The sequence below is a fragment of the Megalops cyprinoides genome, chromosome 3 (genome assembly GCF_013368585.1).
Source record: "Megalops cyprinoides isolate fMegCyp1 chromosome 3, fMegCyp1.pri, whole genome shotgun sequence".
NCBI classification, from domain to species: Eukaryota; Metazoa; Chordata; class Actinopteri; order Elopiformes; family Megalopidae; genus Megalops; species Megalops cyprinoides.
The window spans coordinates 42,627,380-42,647,445 of NC_050585.1; the positions used below are offsets into that span (position 1 = coordinate 42,627,380).

At 42.5% G+C, this 20,066-nt stretch overlaps 3 protein-coding genes across 4 annotated transcripts; all 3 read left to right on the plus strand.

Annotated features, from left to right (window-relative positions):
• The first annotated feature begins 4,345 nt into the window (after window positions 1–4,345).
• Window positions 4,346–8,840, plus strand: LOC118775397 (prenylcysteine oxidase-like). The gene is made up of 6 exons (XM_036525298.1): window positions 4,346–4,496; window positions 5,066–5,272; window positions 5,451–5,625; window positions 6,200–6,411; window positions 7,263–7,403; window positions 8,013–8,840. Exons 1-6 carry the CDS (start codon window positions 4,388–4,390, stop codon window positions 8,672–8,674), a joined length of 1,506 nt encoding a protein of 501 aa, XP_036381191.1. The 5' UTR covers window positions 4,346–4,387; the 3' UTR covers window positions 8,675–8,840.
• Window positions 8,841–10,115: 1,275 nt separating this feature from the next.
• Window positions 10,116–13,345, plus strand: LOC118775162 (60S ribosomal protein L26). Of its 2 annotated transcripts, none has more exons than XM_036524913.1 (4): window positions 10,116–10,151; window positions 10,923–11,095; window positions 11,622–11,762; window positions 13,170–13,345. In XM_036524913.1, exons 2-4 carry the CDS (start codon window positions 10,928–10,930, stop codon window positions 13,296–13,298), a joined length of 438 nt encoding a protein of 145 aa, XP_036380806.1. In that variant the 5' UTR covers window positions 10,116–10,151; window positions 10,923–10,927; the 3' UTR covers window positions 13,299–13,345. The 2 variants fall into 2 exon arrangements, with proteins under 2 accessions (XP_036380806.1, XP_036380807.1); XM_036524914.1 differs by lacking the exon at window positions 10,116–10,151 and adding an exon at window positions 10,214–10,387.
• Window positions 13,346–14,119: 774 nt separating this feature from the next.
• LOC118775019 (V-type proton ATPase subunit e 1-like) lies at window positions 14,120–19,534 on the plus strand. The gene is made up of 4 exons (XM_036524692.1): window positions 14,120–14,327; window positions 15,410–15,457; window positions 18,443–18,560; window positions 19,489–19,534. Exons 1-3 carry the CDS (start codon window positions 14,224–14,226, stop codon window positions 18,534–18,536), a joined length of 246 nt encoding a protein of 81 aa, XP_036380585.1. The 5' UTR covers window positions 14,120–14,223; the 3' UTR covers window positions 18,537–18,560; window positions 19,489–19,534.
• The last annotated feature ends 532 nt before the right edge of the window (window positions 19,535–20,066 follow it).

A 20,066-nucleotide genomic window follows, 5' to 3' on the forward strand; every position in this document is an offset into this window, starting at 1 on the left:
TTCTTATTTGAAGTAAAAGGAATAAGACAGGCTCGATTTAAAGATTCAAGGTGCGTGTGTGTGGGTGTGTGTGTGTGTGTGTGTGTGTGTGTGTGTGTGTGTGTGTGTGTGATAAACATGATGTGGAAAATAATTAAATACGATAAATACAACACAAAATACAAATTTCGATTTTGTGGTCTGTATACTGGGTGCATAACTCGTGTCTTGAGATCCTCCAAAAGCCCAGGCTTCTCTCGCTGTAATGTAAAGTATTGTGGCCCAAATAGATTTATTTTAAAATACAAGAATGATGAGTAAATGGGGAATGAAGAGGATGTAAATAATTTAATATAAATGTAATAGTTATTGTTTACAACGGCAGAGAAAACAACACAACGTGCACCATATAAACATATGAGAGAACATAAACGTATGTTACTTGTATTTATAAATACAGATTGCACTTACATTACTTTGGCAAGCTCCAGCGAACCTATAGGCCTATCTTAAAGTCTTTTGGCTTTGCAGATAAAAGGAAAAATCCATGAAAGTAATTCCGAAAAAAAAGTCGGTCAAAGCATCAATAGCATAAATGACTATTTCTATATTTTTGGGGTTATTTTACGCGATCGATCATTCCCCCAGCCGAAGTTCCTGTACAGTAGTATAACGCTGTACGGTCCGTACCCTGCTCACCGAAACTCCAAATGCCGTTTCTAGCTCTTTTTTCTTATTATGACTTTATTTCTTACCTTCAGTTTTTCTTTCATTTCCTTCTGTGTTTTTTTCCAAGGAGGTTTGTGAGAGTCGTCGCTGTATGATTCATTCTGGTACCTGTCCGCCTTACGGGGACAAAAGTTCAGGTGTCTGTATAGGCGTTTTCCTTCTGCTTAATACATTATTTAAAAAAAGAAGAAGAGGGAGGAGAAAATGAACACATTTCACCTACGCTCGATTCTACACTGGCTCGTGCTTTGACCTCATTCGTATATAAAGGAACTGATTACTACTGATTTGCATAGACGTATATTCCATTTAACACACGGTACACACATTTAGCTACGGAAAGTCCCCGTGTTATCCCTTTGCTAAGAGAGAGATGGCATATTTGCACAAGAGGGATGATAAAGCGTACTACAGTGTCACAAAACATTCGATAAAACTGCTACCATTATCATTAACGTTGTCAAGAACTGAAATAGTTAATTGATAATATTTTATGGAAATGCAAAAAAAAAAAAAAGAAGAAACGCGCACCGCTGGTGTTACACAAAAGCCCGCCGCCAGAGCAAGAGGAAATGTTGGTTAAGTATTCGATACATCGCTTCCGTTCTGTAAATTCCGTGGGCTGAGCCGGGGAAATCCTGGACCTCACAATCAACTGACTGATAAACTCAGCTGCTTTTCAAGGACTCTGTCTCCTCTACAAAACTCGACATTATCATCTCTGTCATATGGTTATAACTTGCTATTTTTATTATTCATTCTGATCAATTATTCTCACTGCAGGTTGAGACCAGAGATGTATTATTCCCTGGCTTTCAAAAGCTGAGATGTACCACAAAAGGTTGTCACAAAAGCAGTTAATTTGGTCTAGGGTATTATTTATTTTATTATTAGAATGTGTTAAACTGTGATGCAGCACAACCCCTCCTAGGAGCAAAGGCAAACCACACAGCTTTAAAATGGGACCTTGTTGTGTCTGGATCTGCCCACATGACTTCTGCAGCCGACAGACACTTCAGACCTACAGAATGGTGAAAGCCATTCTCTTGCTGCACTCCCCCAGATTCTGTGATGATGTATGTGTGTGTGTATATATGCATGTGTGTCTGTTTAGTACGTGCTTGATGGCACTTAAGGAATTGCATCTTTGGACCCGTGGCCAGGGACAGAGGTAGAGCTAGCTATCTTGCTCTGCATGAACCTGTGAGAAAGAGGCTGTTTGCCGCATGTCCATCATCCACCTCAGAGTGTAATTCAATAGCGAATAAACACGTCGACATCAACATCCTGTGGCACAACCACTTTCAGAAAAACACCTGGATTGCAAAAGAGCCTTGTGCGCAATAGCTGGGAACGTCCCTTATTGAAACCATTGTGGCTGAGCCTTGTGTACACCGTGACGCCACTTCAAGCACTCTCTGTGCGGATGTGTGTGTGTGTATGTGTGTGTGTGTGTGTGTGTGTGTGTGTGTGTGTGCATGCAGAGGCCATATTAGGATTGTGTAAATGGTACAATGTAAAATTCAGTTCTATAGATCACCAGCAACAATGTTAATATGCTTAATCAGACCCTTTAAAGACTGTTGAATATAAAAACTTTGCAACATCTCAGGAAAAAAAACATACACAGTACACAGTCAATAGCCTGAATTTTTTTTAGCAAATTAAATTCCTAAAAGATCAAAATGTTATAACCAAAACTAAAGCAGAGGGATGAGCCAGTGTCTTGAAAAAATATAATGAAATGGCTAATTTCGAAAGCACAGAACCTGATAAGCCTTTGCATGTATCTGAACAATACGATACAGCCCATTGTATATAACACCTACTTGTATGAGTATGCGTGTGTGTGTGAGAGAAAGATGCCGAGGGAGGTGTATGTGAGAGAAATAGAGAATAGTGTTACATCTCTGTGGGTTGGTGTGTATATTTTTCTTGGCTGTGTTTAGGATCACTTACCATCAGAAGGTCAGCAGGCAGCTTCCTCCTCCATCGCAGCAAAAGGACGAAGGGGCGGAACACGCTGTGAGGCCCAGGAGGATTGCTGAGTTTCACTCCTTTAATGATCGTTTCCTCCACTGAGGCATGCAGTTTCTCCGTCTGCTGACCTCACATGACTGGAGTCAGGTCCTATCAAGTGACTTATGACTTTAAGTCATGGGGGAGGATGACAGGAACAAAATGAACACATATGTGGCCTTTTCTGTAGTCAAGCTAGTAAAAAAAACTGTCAACAGGACAGAAAAAGAGAATGATTGGTTGAGCTGTGGCTCTACTCTCTCATTTTGCTCATGAGTAGGCTGAAAGACAGATAAGATGTATATATAGATGAATGTGTCGCGGCTACGTCAACAGGCTGATGAAAACTAATGTCTAATTCCTAAACCAAAAGAAAGAAATGAGAGTCACAATGTGGTGCATGCAATTTGCGTTCAACCAAGGGGCTTTGTAAATCTATCAACCAACCTAGATCAACCATGACTTGTGCAGTAATAACGTAGACTCCTTTGCATGACTAATTTCTGTATGAATATAGATCGTCACATGCTAAAAGCATGCTTGAGTGAAAGCATAGAGATACAGTATCTAGTGGATACAGTTATGTTCTATTGTGCTGGAAGTCACTCTGAACAAGAGTGATAAATGAATGTTATGTAATGTTATGTAATGTAAAACTGTCAATAAGTTAAGGGTCCATAAAAGCTATTTCTACAATGAAGTGTTGTTTCACATAGAGTCCAAAATATTAATCTAGACATATAACTGTTTGGGTGGCAAAATCTACCAAATAATTTTTAGAACTCCATATGTATACCAAAGCAAGTCTGAAATGAGGGAATACTACAGTAGTCTATGTATTCCACCTGTTCGTTTATATAAGGGAGATATGTTTTTGCAAGCACACCACTGCTTTTTTATAGTTTCATAGGAAATCAAAGTATAAATGAACTAGGCAGTTGAACATTCATCTCATTGCAGAGAAGTTTATCTCAATACATAACTTCCCGGGAAAATTTTGATGTAAAATGAAGTTAACTTTGCTTGTGATGGAAACGCCATTATTGTTATCCTGTATCACAGTGAGACTACCATAAGATTGTCGTGTTAATTGGAAGTGCCTTTATATGTTTAATGCAAACAAGAACATCTACGTCGAATCTGAGCAGAACTGAAACAAACGTAAGCGTCTCCATAGACCTCTATCGTTTCAGAACTGCCGACACATGCACTCATGTTGTTTCGGCTGTGTTTTTACAGCAAAAAGGCAATCCTTTCAATTTCAGTGACCAATATCAGTCGCGCGTTTTTTTTTTGCATTGCGGTCACTGCGGAACAGCCAGTACGATATGTCAGCATATTTAACCCACGGTTTGACAGCCATTCAAGCGCTCTGACTGACCACAGCGGGAGGTCAACAACCATGATGACAAGGACAAGCATTCCTATGGTGGTTATCTTCAAAAAGATTGAAAGGCCACTGAAAGATGGTGTGACACATCTTTTAACACTCCACCATCTTTGTACCTGATGTCACGCAATAACCCTCCGGAACGAGATCTTTTCTTTTTAATTTAATTGGTCTACGCAGAAGTCTGATGGATCACGCGGTTCCGCTGCCGGATAATAATCAAAAAGAGCATCTGCATTGCCCATGTTTTGATTCTCGTCCCCATTCATCATGCTCCGATGTCTGTCGTGGCGATGTATTCTGATATTGGTGTCATCCCTGTCTGCGCTTGGAGATGCCGATTCTGCACAATTAGACGGGGCTCCCCCTTCTAAAATCGGTAGCTATAGCTCGCCCGCAATGAATGATCACATTTTTTTTTGACAGAAATCAACCAACTTTTTCTCCATCAATACTGTTTGGTGTTATTACTTTGTGGGATCTTCAGAGGCATGCGTAATCTTTAATGCTCATGCATGCGCGTCGTTAGCAAAGGTTAGCTTGTCTTGCTAAGTAGCTAGCTATCATGTTAATGTCGCTGTGTCGCTGGCAGTGCAAGGTTCCCATGTAGCTAACATTAGCTCATCTATATGTGGCACCCCAGCTAGCTACATATCTAAACATCTAAATTACCTAAATTAGCTCTGACCAGATGACCACATAATCAAGCTAACTGTCAAGGTAACGTTACATTAGAGTTGCCAGTTTGTTAGTTATCTGGCGGTCAACTTTGCCAACTAATTAGACCAAACAGTTTAATCTAAACAGTGAAATTTAGCTGGTTTGGTGGATTGGCAACTACCTCTTTCGTTAAAAGGGAATTTGGGGAACTGTAATACTGTAGCTAGCTAGCCAGCCAGCTAACCACTGCAAGCAGCCTGTCACTTCATCAGCTGCCTTTGTTCACAGCCATAGTCGGAGCCGGGATCGGCGGAACTGCGACGGCACATTTCCTACGCCAACACTTTGGACCGGAGGTGCGCATCGATGTTTTTGAGAAGGGCACAGTCGGGGGCCGGCTGGCGACCGTGACCGTCAACCACCAGGAGTACGAATCCGGAGGCTCCATCATCCACTCCCTCAATCTGCACATGCAAGACTTCGTGAAGCAGCTCGGTGGGTTTAAGTGGCTGGGAGACAGTGATAGTCCCCCGCCGTAGCAGAAACGTTGCTGACCAATTCACGGGCAAAGCCACATTGTCTGTGAAGCTCTCTTACACTTTTGGAGAGTAACGTTTATTTAAAACCGTCGCATCCCGGTAACTATCTACGCCACTCCCGGCCGGCTTTGCAGGTCTCAAGCACCGGCGCAGCGTGGCGGGGAAGACGGCGGTGTTTAACGGGGAGGAGTTCATCTTGGAGGAGACCGACTGGTACTTGCTAGACCTCTTCCGACTGTGGTGGCGCTATGGCATCAGCTTCATCCGCCTGCAGATGTGGGTGGAGGAGATCATGGAGAAGTTCATGAGGTAGGGAGCTGCTGGAAGGAGAGCAGCGGGAGGCAGAGAAGGCAGTCAGAGAGGAGGGTTGGGTGATGGGGAGGAAGGCAGAAAAAAAAAACACAAGTGTTTTGGGTTATGGTGAAATCAGGGAACACAATGTTAGAAAGGCAGTGGACATCTGGATTACCAGGGGTAGGAGGGTGAAGCTTGGCAAGGGATAGGTGGTGGAGGATGGAAGTAGTCAGTGCACATGGTACAGGGTGGGTGGGTTGGTGGGGTGTTGGGGGTCATACTCTTACAGGAGGGCCTGTATCAGAGGCTTTACTGTATTGTGATCCTGGACTACAGTTAAGTGCTGGTCATTTCGCAATGTTTATTTCCTTTACCTTTGCAGCCATTTCTGTTCTGAAGACTGGGTGACATTTTAGCATGTATCCGGCTGACTTGTATGAACCAATCAAAAACTTTGCTTTCTGTTGAGAAAACACCCTATTTGGTTCAAATCAGTGAGTCACTGATAGTGAATGTGAGCTCCATCCATTTTGGGGTTTATTTTTTTTTGCAATCACTAGTGTACCCCCATCTATGTGCTTCTGTACAGGATCTATAAGTACCAGGCCCATGGGTATGCCTTCAGCTCGGTGGAGGAGCTGCTGAACTCCCTCGGGGGTTCTGGGTTCCTCAACATGACACGCCGCTCCCTGTCTGAGTCACTGCTGGAGCTGGGAGTCTCCCAGCGTTTCATCGATGAGGTCATCGCCCCCATAATGAGGGTCAACTATGGTCAGAATATCAGCATTCCTGCTTTCGTAGGTAGGTTGAAACAGAGAGCTGATGTTGTACAGAACAGTGCTGACTTCTGTTGATCGATGATCATTCTTTAGAGGCTGTGCACCAAAGGTGTCAGGCACCCCATTATTTTAGTTTCACACATCAGGTCATACGTAGGTCACATGGGCTTGAAGCTGTACTGCATTTTGTGGGGACTTTCAAATTTATCAAAATTAGTTATTGGAGGTGAAAAGCTTCTCTGTCACGCTTCCACTAAAACTTCAATTTGCTAAGGTACATACATAGCCTTTGTTAAAATGTAAACCAGATAAGGTAGAGAGTTGCCCAACGCCATTTGAATAAACAGATAAGCACCATTAATATGTGTGCTTACTGGTGTCAGAACTGCAGCCAGAGAAATATATTCATTCAGCTATTAAATGTTGTGTTGAAATAATTAATATACCATACACATAGCTGGCCAACTAGATATCTGTAGCTGTATTAATTCAGGTATATATAACTAACCTGCTTGGTGCTTGCTTGATTGTATTTTCCTTGCAAGTTAGCAAGTTAATTTACAATAGTATCCATAGGTTGCTAATTCATATTTCAGATTTGTATATTGGCTCTTTTTAATATATGAAATCAATCTTAATATTGCTAGTGTGCGAGTAAGAGGGTAAGCTTTGTACTGCACACCAGAATGAAAGTATTTACATTTGTTACAATACTATGCTAAAAGATTTATTTAAACAGTTGTCTTGTGCCATCAGCCAACCGATGCATTGCCATTTCAGACCACACTGCAAAACTGGCAAAGTCCCAGCCCTAAACTTTATCAGGGCCCATGTTTGTCTTGATTGTGACCTCATAGTTCCTCTCTGTCACAGGTGCAGTGTCACTGGCAGGTGCACAGGCCAACCTGTGGGCAGTGGAAGGAGGGAACAAGCTGGTCTGTCTAGGGCTGCTGAAACTGGCAAAGGCCAACCTCATCCCAGCACAAATCACCACCATATCACCTCACACAGCAGGTACATGAGATGAGTGCAGCTGTGCAGCACAGTGAAAATGACCAAAGTCCCAAACCCATTCCAAAGAGAATTTGATTTTTATATGATTCACGGTACCTGTAATTGTGGACAAGCGGTAACACATTGTAGCTCTGGCAACACTCTGTTTTGTTATGACTGCCAAACTCTGAGGGATGTACAGGTGATTGCAGCTGAACACCATTATTGCCACATTTTAATGTATTATTACCCCTTTATCCTGAACTGTAAAGTCAACTCAGTGCGGACAAGAGACATAAAACATGCAATGAGAACTGTAACTGGCGGCTTGCATGAGACATGTGTACTCTATAATTTTTCAGTGTCATTCAACTCTGTCCAAAAATGAGTTCTTGTCACATACTAAACTTCACTATTTTTTACACTGTGTGTCACTTGCATGCAAGACATGCACTTATTTGTATATCTGTATTTGTAGATGAACTTCAGATCTCCTAAAGGTGTTTAGTCTGTACCTTTTACATTTAAATGATTAATATTGATTTACATATCCTGTTGTCTGTACTGACCGCTTTGTTTTATATATATAAATATATGTATTTGTCATTACTTCATTTAAATCCACAAAAGGAGACTCCACCCAATATCAGCTGAGCTACGCCACTAAAACGGAGAAGAGTTCCGAGGTTTACGACATTGTGGTGGTGGCCACACCCCTTCAGCCCAGCGTAGGGGCGGGCATCTCCTTCCAGGGCTTCGAACCTCAGCTTCCTGAAATTGGGGGCTCCTACCACCACACAGTGGCATCCATTGTCCATGGCTACCTGAACTGCTCCTACTTCGGCTTCCCGGACCCCAAGCTCTTCCCCTTCGCCAGTGTGCTGACCACTGACACCCCCGGCCTCTTCTTCAACAGTGCCGCCAGCGTCTGCCCCGTCAACATCAGCACCAGCTTCCGGCGCAAGCAGGCCCAGGAGGCCGGCGTCTACAAAGTCTTCTCCCAGGAGCCCCTGGGCAAGTCCGAGCTGAAGACTCTCTTCAAGTCCTACTACTCGGTGCAGGTGACGGACTGGCAGGCATACCCCCACTACGGCAGCACTCAGGGGCTGCCGCCGATGGTCCTGCACGACAGCCTGTACTACCTCAACGGCATTGAGTGGGCCGGCAGTGCCATGGAGATGAGCTCCGTGGCTGCCAAGAACATTGCGCTGCTGGCCTACCACCGCTGGAGCCGGCAGTTTGAGATGATCGACCAGAAGGACTTGATGCACAAGATCAAAACCGAGCTCTGAGCTGTGACCTCGCAATGGGGGATCAAGGGGACAGGAGGGCAGGGAGGTTGAGAGAAAGGGCACCACTTGGGTTTTTTTCTGTGGTGCGCGGCCTATATGTTGCCTTCTCCTACAAAGATTCGGGTAGGCCTGCGGCTTGTAATTTCCTTTGAGCCATCCTCACAGCCTGCCCCACTGCCTTTTTTTTTTTTTTTAAAGTTGTGTTGACCTCCTCGGAATCTTATAAAGTTTGTGTTTTATTTAACGGAGATGGGAAAGGACATTTCAGTTTACACAGATATATTGCATTCCAAGCTGAGCCTTCCAACAAACCTAAGAAAATAATTTCAAGTTGCCTCGGCAGCAAATGTTCTGGGGAAATGCACCCTGTGTTAAAAAAAAAAAAAAAATGTGTGTCTCATAAAATGCACTGCAGTTTTAACTAGATCAAGTGACACGCACTGAACTGTCAGCATTTCATTTGCAGCAGTATTCTAAGAATCAGGCCATTTAAGTACTTTAAATAAGCTCTTTAAGTTGACGGGTTTATTCTTTTGCACTGTTTCAGAATAATGCTATTTGTTGAGGTGCTGACTGGGGGCTTCTTTGCATCTCTTCGAGAAAGAAACTGTTTGCATAATTTGTTCTGGATTGCTTTGAACAATAGGATGACCAAAATGTTTTAAGTGTTCGTTTGCCATGGGAAAAAAACGTAAGTTATTTTGTTGATGTGAATTCAGATTGAGGTGTCAACAGCAGTTTGAAATAAACCTCAATTTGTGAAAAAAATTCTGTGTGTGTTCCATCAATCCACTTATCTAGATTAATGAAGAGTATTAAAAGTGCAGTAGTTTATAACTGAAAAGTTGCTGATTCAATTCCCTGCTCTGAAGCTGCTACTGTGTCTCTGGACAAGGCATTTAACCCACAATTGCCTCAAATATTCAGTTGTATAAATGGATAAAATTGTAACCTATGTAAGCCACTCTGGATAAGAGCATCTGCTAAATGAATTAATTCAACGGTATACTGTAAAGCTACTAATGTTGTACTATGAAAGTAGAAGTATGTCCATACCATGCTGGTCCCATTTTAAACCAACTGGCATCATTTGCTCCTAAGTTATGTGCATGATCTGGTTACATGTATGGCGTTACAGTAATCCTAATTGTCCCAATATGCAATTATCAGGGCTTGACTGTAAAATTAAAATAACACTTTTGATTAGGTTACCTACTAAGACCCAGGCGGGTAATATATTGAGTTTGGTGACAGAAGGGAAATCCAAGGTGTTCAATATTTACGAAACTTCTCTTCTAATGGCAGTCAATAGTTCACAAGACATATGAAATACCCTTTTACTTTGTGGACGCGGGTCAAGTTAAAAGGAAGTCTCGTTCAGTGTCTCACACTCTCGCGGGAACAGAATGCCGACTACCGCAAGCGGAAGTAGGCTGAGTGTCTCTTTTGCGGCGGCCATAATACACATTTCGCCAGGGTAAGGGCTACCGGCAACCAAGGAACCCTATCATATCTCCATTCATCCTTGGCACAATCAGCTGGCATTACAACCAGATCCCCGTTTTGCACAATGGAGACCTTGTTCTGCGTTTTAATATCTATATTTCTGCCGGATACGTTCATAAAACAACCTTAACGTTAGTCGCCTATGTCACCAAGTCCACATCTATGGCATTAGCTTCTCACGTTTTCTTTGCCATTGAGGATGCGTAGGTATATATACCATATATGACTATCCAGCTTGAACATTTGTTAAATGCTCCATAGCACCGTAACCCATGCTAAAATGTAGAACTCTTATCTAGGTAGCTAGCGAGCAAGTTGTTGGCATGGTTGTCCACTCTGCGAAAATAAACTGGCTGGCTATCCAGAATGTCACGTTGGATATCTTGGTAACGCTGGTTAAGAGGCAATCATCACAGTAATAAAATGCAAGCAAGTTCCAGTCCAGTTTTGGTTTACATAGCCAGCCAGCTAGTGAAACCTTTACGCTGTCCTGTAGCCAACAAGCTAGGAAAGGATATGATCCTTATTGAATGAACTAGCTAGTTATGGTTTTATTGCAGCCATTACATTTGATCAGTGTGACAGATCATTTGAGGTACACAGTTATGCATTCTGGTAGATATCTTCAAAGTTCAGATACGATGACTGTGTTAGAATCGGTTTGTAAGCCATGTTGTTTGTCATATGTCGTGAACTCATGTCATCCTGCCGTTCTAAGCGTTTTACGCGTCTCTCGCCACAGCCAACATGAAGCTGAACCCGTTTGTGACGTCGTCCCGCCGCAAGAACCGCAAGAGGCACTTCAATGCCCCCTCTCACATTCGGCGGAAGATTATGTCCTCTCCGCTGTCCAAGGAGCTTCGGCAGAAGTACAACGTGCGGTCGATGCCCATTCGCAAAGACGATGAGGTTCAGGTAGGAGGGTATACAGACCCCGCCCCCACCCACCTTTCACGTGGTCCATGGCAACAGCCAGTTCCAGTCTTTGTCCACGCTTAAAACTGTTAAGCTTAAGCAGTTCTACGACTCATTGAAGACCCGCATGCTTGTTTAAAGTTCAGCTTTGACTGTTGCTGTCGAGTGGGCTACATAGAATGGGCAACACTGTCACTTACCAGTGACTTGATTTATGATCTTAACCCCCAAAGTGTGTTTCATTTGCAAGTGCATTGGTGCCTTACTCACTTGCTCAACAGTCACCCTTAAGGGAAGCTTAAATTTTGCATATTCTGTAAACAGTTACGGGATCAGTTCAAGTTAAGCACAATACTTTGCACGTGGGAAGAACAGCAGTGCTCCACTCCGGATGTGAACCTGTAACCCTCTGGCAGCAAGTCAGGTTCCCTGTCCATTGCAGCACGCTGCCACCATAGATGTGTCTTGGCCAGCATGAGTTTGCTGTCCCGCATAAACCCTTGCTAAAATGGTGTTTGGTCTGCAGGTCGTCCGGGGACACTACAAAGGCCAGCAGATTGGCAAGGTAGTGCAGGTGTACAGGAAGAAGTACGTCATCTACATTGAGCGCGTGCAGCGCGAGAAGGCCAACGGCACCACTGTCCACGTCGGGATTCACCCCAGCAAGGTGAGGACCTTCACCTGTCCAGCTCGTCTACAGGAGCTTGTCCATCACTATCCCAGCACAGTCTGTTTGCTGAGCCGGATTCATAGTGATATTTGGAGCTACCCACATTGTGTGTGGAGTGTTGGATGAGTTTAATTTAAATGCCATATACTGCTGAAGCCAAAGCGTCTCCAGCTGGGAAATATGTGCTTATATTTCTCGGTTTCTTGTGTCCAGAGTGAGCTGTGGTTAGAAACCCCTGAATTCCAAGGCCTCCCTGCATGCTGTCCTAATGACTAATCAGATTTCTCCATCTGTTTCTTGTGTGTGAAGAGTTTGAGGTGAAGGTGATGTAAGCAACAAAATTGTCAGTTTCAAAATGGGGGGGTTGAGGACAAACCCATGAACAGTAAATGTCATTTCAGGTTGAACCTTTTTATGGGAAAATTTTGTGAGGGTCCTGGTTGGCAGTGTTATAAAATGATTACAAAGTGTCATATGAAAACCCTTTCTCCCAATTTAGCAATAATGTTTGGTTTGTCATTTGTGTGAATCTGTTACACTAGTGGCAGTCTCTATTTGATTAACTTCCTTGAACCCAATTTTGATATGTGCAACTAGCTGAAATATGGCTTTCCATCCTGACATTGTGCAGTCAATTTCTGTGGCAGACCCTCTGTGAAGCATTGTATTTTCACTAAGCAATCAATGAAGGCTTTTGAGGCTTGGGTGACTGTTTTCCAATAATATCACAATGTTACAGTCAGTCACATTCTGAAACAGAGAAAAGGGAATGTCCACAGTCTTTCGGGGTGACATTGTGTTCAGATGTGATGACATGGGTTCACTCTAATGGTCCAAGTAAATAATGGGTTGAATCCTTGAAGGTGAACTGATGAACCAGACATGAATTCATAAATACATGGTCGACTGGTCCACATGTAAGGTAGTTTCCAAGATGAGCTGTTTTTTTGGGTATCTCCTGTCTCACACTCTGTTGGTCTTGCCGTGATGACTTTGTGACTTTAGCTGATGGTGTGATGATTCTAGTGGCTTGAGTGACGGGCAGCCAGATTCTGTACTCTGTGTGCTTTAAACACATATCTTATGCTCTCTCCTGTTTTGGACGCCAGTATAGCAGCACGCAGTTTCTTCTGGTTTTTCCTTAACAAATGAATAAAGAGGAATGATGTTATGAGCTCCATGTATGGTGTGCCCAGATTGTGTGAATGAGTGTTAACAGGCTAATCAGAAAAAGAAGTGGTTAAAACTGACGTTTTTCCACTTTTTGTAAAGGAGGCAAAGTATAACAATTCAAGTTGCATGAAGGAAATGGCACAGTAGCATCATCAGACAGGTGGTAGTTTGAATATCAATGTTAAAGCCTAACCCTGATATGCTTATCTTTTATGTTTTTTTTTCCTGTAGGTTGTGATCACCAGGCTAAAGCTCGACAAAGATCGCAAGAAGATTTTGGAGCGCAAAGCCAAATCTCGACAGGTCGGCAAGGAAAAGGGCAAATACAAGGAGGAGACCATCGAGAAAATGCAGGAGTGAACAACACACCCTTGTTTTTCTCACAATAAAAGACTGTAAAAAATTCATTTACTGGTATCTTTTGTCCTGAATTTTTTGGTGCAAATCTTTCTAAATTTGTGTGGAGCTATTGTGTCCAAGATAGAAATGCAAAGGTAGGCCTGCCTTTAATTGCCTGGTGGTGATTGTAGCTCATGGTGATATAAATGCTACACGAAGAGTTTCTAGACATTTATAATGTGGTGATGGTAATTATCATGACATGCATCTGGGCAGAGAATTGTGGGTATCCCTAAACTGATGCTGTATGCAGTAAATGTCACAAAGAAATCTGCTGGCTTGGGGCTCCACCTGCAGGACTAACTGCCATAATTCAGTGTGTGAAGTCCAGTGGCATTGTGGTTTTCCTGCTGGGCTTAGGAGGCTGGTTGGGGGAGCCAAGTGTCAGGTTTTCATTCCTTGAGTCTTATATTGTCAAACTGCAGTGAGCAAATCAGATACATGCAAACTTCCAGGATTTGGAGTAGGGTTGTGAGGCCCTGCTTTACAATAGGCTGCTCTACCAAAACGACATAATACATATTCAGTGCTTAGAGCTTTCAAGCTGGTAGTGGCTTGTTGTGGGTGTTTGTAGTGAACGTGTAGTAAATCAGTGGTGTGTTACAACCTGTTACAATCGTGAGCTTTTTCAATTAGTAACTGAAATAAATTTATTGGTCCCTAACCATAACCGCTACCGTCGAAACGCCGTGCTCCCAGTTCAAGACTAGGCTGTAAAAACTGTAAAATTTCGATGTGACGTCATTCCGCCCTTCGTGCCATGTGACCGTCACTTCCTGGTGTGAAACGCTCTGCAGTTTCCACGGTACTTTGTGAGTATGTGACGAAGTGACAGGAATTTTTGCTATTTACTCTTATAATCCGTTGGCCAAATTAGACTGCAACAATGGCAGAAAATACTTTTGTTATTGCCATGGTTGTGTTTACGCTATTTTGGGCATTTGTCGGAGGGGTAGTGCCATGGTTCATTCCTAAAGGACCAAACCGGGGGTGAGTATCTAGCTGGTTTGCAACATCCATACTAAAATACTTAAATTTCTCGTTTGTTTCTTGTTTCATTTTTTTGCATGAAGGAATTATATAAACAACTTCTATGGATGATGTTTTATACCTGGAAACATTTCGTAGAAATTCAGTTAATAAGCAGCCTGCCCTCTCCGTTGGGGAAACTACAAAGTCAAACGGCAGTCATAACACGATGATTCTTACTTAAAAAAATATGTCTGAAATAAGCAGTTCCTCTTCCTCATAACACAGATGAACAATCACTTTGAATTAGTTTGTTAGCTGACGTAATTCCCATCAAACGCAGTCAACACCTGGGTGTTTTTTGATAGTACGATCGTCACTTGTGACAGTGGAAAGGCTAACAGCTTCAATAGATCACAAGACACGGTGACGTAAACGTTCCCATCATTCTTCAATAATTTAGGACCTGTTTTTAAAGGTTTAAACGATACGGTTTTAGTATTGGACATATTCGAATTTCAGTCTTACATTCGTCCTTACCGTACGTATTACACTCAGTGTATGCGTAGATGTAGTTCGCACTGCAGAAATGACATAAAATATTCCATCAGTGAGTGCGGGTCATGTTAAACTTGTCTCTTTGTGGTCATAATTCTCTAGGTGTCCTATATGATAAATTCAGATTGTGGGGGCAAACATCGTTGACTATTAACTCCCTCTGCATGTACTTTTAGGTTGCTTTTAAATTCAACAACACCCATACCGTCGAAATGATCTGGTGCCTGATTTGACTAAGGTTTCCGTTTAGCATAACTACTTTGCCCTTTGGCTCAAACGTGAGTGACAAATATAAGCAAGTAATATGCTTTTCAGATTTTTATATTTTTTTCTGATGCAACATTTCATTATTCATTATGATATTTCAGTAATGGCAGAATTCGTAACATCAATGGGTAAAATGGGTAAATTGTAACGCTTGTATAACATTTCATTCAGTATGAAAGAAAAGGTGCTTTGAAGTTAGAATTAATTGAGACCTTTCATGACTTCTTGGTACTGTATGTTCTTCTTGGTGGATTAAAGACGCGTTTTTCCTCTCACAGGGTCATCGTTACCATGCTGGTGTTAACGGCAGTCTGCTGTTATCTTTTGTAAGTAGAAATGCCTCAGGAACAACCTTTCTAGAATAACGGAAATGAAGCGCATGTGGAAATATTCTGTGTGACACAGTATATTGATATTTTGAATTATTAGACGAGCCATTATATCTATATATATATATAAGATTTTGTGTTATTTTTATATAATATATATTTGTATTTGTATATTTGTATTTTTATATAATATATTTATGTAGCAAGCAACCCTTGTTACATTGTTGCAAATAGCCTGAGAACTTGCGGCAAGCGCACTTATTTATTGGAGTTCATAAACAGTCACTCAAATTCTCAGTGAACTAAGATTTTACCATTTCCAAGCAATATTAACGGAAAACAGAATGGTACAATACCCGCCTTAGATATACATTTCATGTGGTCTGTAACTTAGGTTACTGGTTTGGTTTCCCAGGTGAGTCAGTGTGATTGTTTTTTTATCTATTCAGTTCAAAAAACTATTCGGCTATTATTCAACTACTCCTGGTTCTCTAACCAGGAAGTTCAGTATAGAACCAGTTCTAATTTACAATAACATTCTTGCCAAGAGGCATGAAAACATTGCAGTTAATTCATGCACAAAGTGCAGAGCAGTTAAAAATAGGCGTGTATGAACAAGCATAAAACCACAGAACTATATATTGTGCCTTATACACAGTATGTTGTGCATGATACGTACTAAAGCAGGTCAATAAGAGGAAGAGCCTGAGAGCTTGTGACTTCTCCCTTTACAACAACGACTGAGAAACGGCTAGTTAATGTCAGACTCTGGTAGCTCATTCCAGGCTCAAGCTACAGCTAAATGCAATGGATAGCAATTGAATGTAACATGCTGATTCAGAGCTGTAATTACTAATTACATTATTGGCATTTAGCCAATCGTCTTATCCAGAGCGACTTGCATAGGTTACAGTTTTTACATATCATCCCTTTATACAGCTGGAAATTTACTGAGGCACATCTGGGTTAAGAACCTAGCCAAAGGGTGCAGCTGCAGTGCCCCAGCAGGGAATCAAACCAGCAACCTTTCGGTTGCAAGTCCTGCTCCTTACCACTGTGGTACTCTGCAGACCTGCCTGTATGTATGGTTGTACCCTTGATCATGGTGCTTCACATAAATTTGCAGGTAAATATTGAGCAGTATAAATGGGTCTTATGGTACCTGTGTAAGGCACTCCGAATAAGGGTATATGCTGAGCACCCGTGTAATATAGTGATTCACTAAACTCTTTACCACTCCTTTGGAGAGCAAGGTTCGTGACTACCTCAGGCTACCTTTTTCTATGGACCAAGTGAGAAGGTACTATTCTACAGAAGGCAATTAATATAACTTCACATATACATCAGGAAGTTATACTTCAAGGCTTTTCACAGTGGATATGTAAAGTCTGCCCAGGTGGGCCTTGTTTCGGTGCATATGAGGGTGCTGGAAAGCAGGAGCCTGTGGAGGAAAACTGCTAATATCCCCAGTGAGCAAGCCGCAGGTGGTGATAATGAGGCCTAACACCATCCAAACCAGGGTGGAACAAGCCTCAAGGAACCAGATCTTTGCAGTACAAAAGCCGGTCCCAGTTCTTCTTCAGGTTCTTTCCATACTGGTGGTAGCTGGTCCATATCTGTAAGTTTTCGTGGGCTTTTTCCATTAAATCCCATCACCATGTTTGCACAGACTGTATAATAATTTGGGTTTTGGCTCTTAACATTTGTTTTGTTTTTGCTGAATCTGTTTTTTTTTAAATGTTCCCGGCCTTTGATCTTCACAACTGGTGAGATCAGCTTGATACCTTGGCCAAAATGCTTTCACAGTCAGACTTCCACTTTGCACCAGTCCAAGGCGGTTTGACAGGGTTTCTTCCTGCCAGTGTGAAAATTCAAAATGATTGCTGTATGGCAAGCATTTTCAAAGCTGGAATGAATTAATGAGAGAGCAGATGGATACGCAATTAATCATCAAGTCTGAAGTTGGACAATTAGTGTTTACTTTTCACAATGCATTTTGTCGTTTGCTGTGCTTATTTAAACACTTTAGACAAACTAAACAAGCTGAGCAAACAGAAGTCATTGGTTGTGGGATTTTTTTTTAGCTACACAAGGGGGCAGTAGAAACCAGATAATGAATTTAACTTATATTGTGTGTTCGTTTTTGCAATCATCTGATGCAAAAATACAGCTCTTCTGGTCATATTAGTCTTCCATGACATGACGGCGAGTGAGTCGGGGTTTTTCTGTTGTTGATACATGCATATACGTACAAATCTTAAAAGGAATATACAAAAAAAAAGAGAATGCCAGTTCAAGATCCTTTTCCTGACACAATCCATGGGTGTAGGCTGCCAGGGTATGACACAGGAGTGCTGCTGGATGTTTAATGGTCCGTGAGAATTTTGGCTCTGGCAGACAGATGCCTTTGACAGAGATGTTTGTTACCTCCACCCTCTCCTGCCAAGCGTGACAGCTGGACCGATCACAGTACGCCCGTGCTCTCAGATCCAGGAAACTGCACAAACGAACAGCCGGGTTCTGCCGTTTTAAACAGCCTGCATCGTTTATTTATACAGCGGCACATGAATAAATATTGAGTCCGTTCAGCAGAGCCTGTTTCTGTGTGCAGCCGGGTCGCTGTGTTTGTGGCAGAGCACAGAGTGGTGGCAAACCGTGGGTTTCAAACCAAACATGCAGAGCAAACGTGCGCTGCGTTGTCGGTCAGATGTCTGCTGTTGTCCTGCGTACAGTTGTGTCCCAGCGTTGCCCATCTGTTTTCAGGGAATTGTTGTTTTTTTTTTTTTTTTTAAATTGCGTAGACTTGTGCTCTCATGTTTAGTATCATTAATGTTGCATCACTGAACATGCACGCACCAGGAACTGGGAGGGCTCTGTCTTGCAGGGCAGAGAGTACTACACGGGTTAAAAAAAAAAAGCTGAATCATTGAGGTTGGTCCTGACCTGATGTTAAATGTGGATGTCTGTTCTTCTAACCCGCAGCTGGCTCATTGCGATTCTGGCCCAGCTGAACCCTCTGTTTGGACCCGCCCTGAGCAACGACAGCATCTGGTACCTACGGTACCACTGGAAATAGAGTCAGCACCCCCACGCATTAAAGGTATTCACATCCCAGCTGATCACATCTATAAAATTAAGTGAAAAGGCAGAAATGCTGTTACAATATAGCCATGTTGTACACATGACTGTTACCTACTGGCATAGTTTTCTTTCCTTTTAATGCTGACAAGCTTTTGGTGGTACGCAGAGGACTTTGATGCTATTGTCATAAATGTCCATCATCATGTCTGAATAGTTTATTTTAGTCATGTTATTCACCTCCTGACTGAAAGAGGGTTTAGAGCAGCTTGCATTACGAGTCATTTTTGTTTGCCCCAGCACAACAAGGCACACAGTCAGGGCTCAGTAAACCTGCTGGCAAAGGTTAGGGAGGAGTGCTGGAGCCTTCAGTCTGTCCCTCTCAGCTCCTCTCATGGGGTTCATCTCACGAACACTGGCGTCCAGATCCTGCAGAGTTATTTCGGGAAGCAGCCTGGCAGCTTCTTCTGCTGTAAAAAGGAGGAAAGAAAGAAACAACGTTAAACTTGTAATCAGTCTGGAGGCACAAAGCCCCATTCAGGTGGGCTGTGTGTCAGTTTTATTCCATTCTGCTGAGTAATAGCCGTCATAATTGGGTGATAGGGCTGGCATGTCGCCCAGGCAGTCCTAGGCAGATAGTGCGGAGCAGAGTCCTCCAGACTGTCCCAGGGTGCTTTGCACAAAGCCCCTCCCACTGATAGAATCCTGGTGCTTGTTGCTATCCTTGTTCTTTTTTTTTTTTTTTTTTTTTTTTTGCTGCTGCATGCTCTGAATGCGCAGTGTTTTCTTTGGTGCTGAATTTACTCCACCGAGTCAGTGGTTTACTCGGGCCTTCGCTCGAAGTGTAGCCTGAGAAACTGCTCCGGGGTAAGGACTGCAACCACTGTTTTGAGAGGGAAAGGTTGACATTGTATCGGATGAAATTACGTTTCCTCTTCCTTTTTCCACAGTGCGCAGAACGAGGCCTCCTCCTAACCCCCCCCCCCCCCACCCGTCCACTGCTGTACTCACAGTTCTCTCCCTCGTCGGAAGGAACGTTTTGATTGCCTTACCACACGCCTTACCTAAGGAGCCATGCGGCCTAAATTTACATTCATAATTATTCACTTTGCAGACTCTTTTAATGTATAAATGTGAGAAGAGATGAAGAGCACAGCTTAAAATGTATCTGTCACACAGTGCTATAAGAACCGGTGCCGTACTGAATACAGACTAAAGAAGTGGTCAGAGAGAGAGAGTGCCAAAGTGAGATAGGGAGAAATATTACAGTAAATTGTCATGGTAGAGGTTAGTTGAACTTAAACACAGAATTTGAAGAGGAATGTTCTTGAGAACTAATAAGATTTTTTTTGATGCTTTCAAAGCTTTAACCTCGTACTGACGAGTCTACCAGTGCCTGAAATTGTTTTATTACGTTATGCTTAGATAGTCTTATCCAGAGCAGTTTTCATCACTTACAGTTTTGATATGCATTTATACAGCTGGATATTTACTATGACAATTCTTGCTAAGTGCCTTGCCCAAGGGC

Coding starts and splice junctions, on each gene's coding strand:
- LOC118775162 (XM_036524913.1), top strand. CDS start 10,928: ATGAAGCTGAACCCGTTTGTGACGTCGTCCCGCCGCAAGAACCGCAAG. Junction 11,096..11,621: donor GCAAAGACGATGAGGTTCAG/GTAGGAGGGTAT, acceptor TTTGGTCTGCAG/GTCGTCCGGGGACACTACAA. Junction 11,763..13,169: donor TCGGGATTCACCCCAGCAAG/GTGAGGACCTTC, acceptor TTTTTCCTGTAG/GTTGTGATCACCAGGCTAAA.
- LOC118775397 (XM_036525298.1), top strand. CDS start 4,388: ATGCTCCGATGTCTGTCGTGGCGATGTATTCTGATATTGGTGTCATCC. Junction 4,497..5,065: donor GGCTCCCCCTTCTAAAATCG/GTAGCTATAGCT, acceptor CTTTGTTCACAG/CCATAGTCGGAGCCGGGATC. Junction 7,404..8,012: donor CATATCACCTCACACAGCAG/GTACATGAGATG, acceptor AATCCACAAAAG/GAGACTCCACCCAATATCAG.
- LOC118775019 (XM_036524692.1), top strand. CDS start 14,224: ATGGCAGAAAATACTTTTGTTATTGCCATGGTTGTGTTTACGCTATTT. Junction 14,328..15,409: donor CCTAAAGGACCAAACCGGGG/GTGAGTATCTAG, acceptor TTCCTCTCACAG/GGTCATCGTTACCATGCTGG. Junction 15,458..18,442: donor GCAGTCTGCTGTTATCTTTT/GTAAGTAGAAAT, acceptor TCTAACCCGCAG/CTGGCTCATTGCGATTCTGG.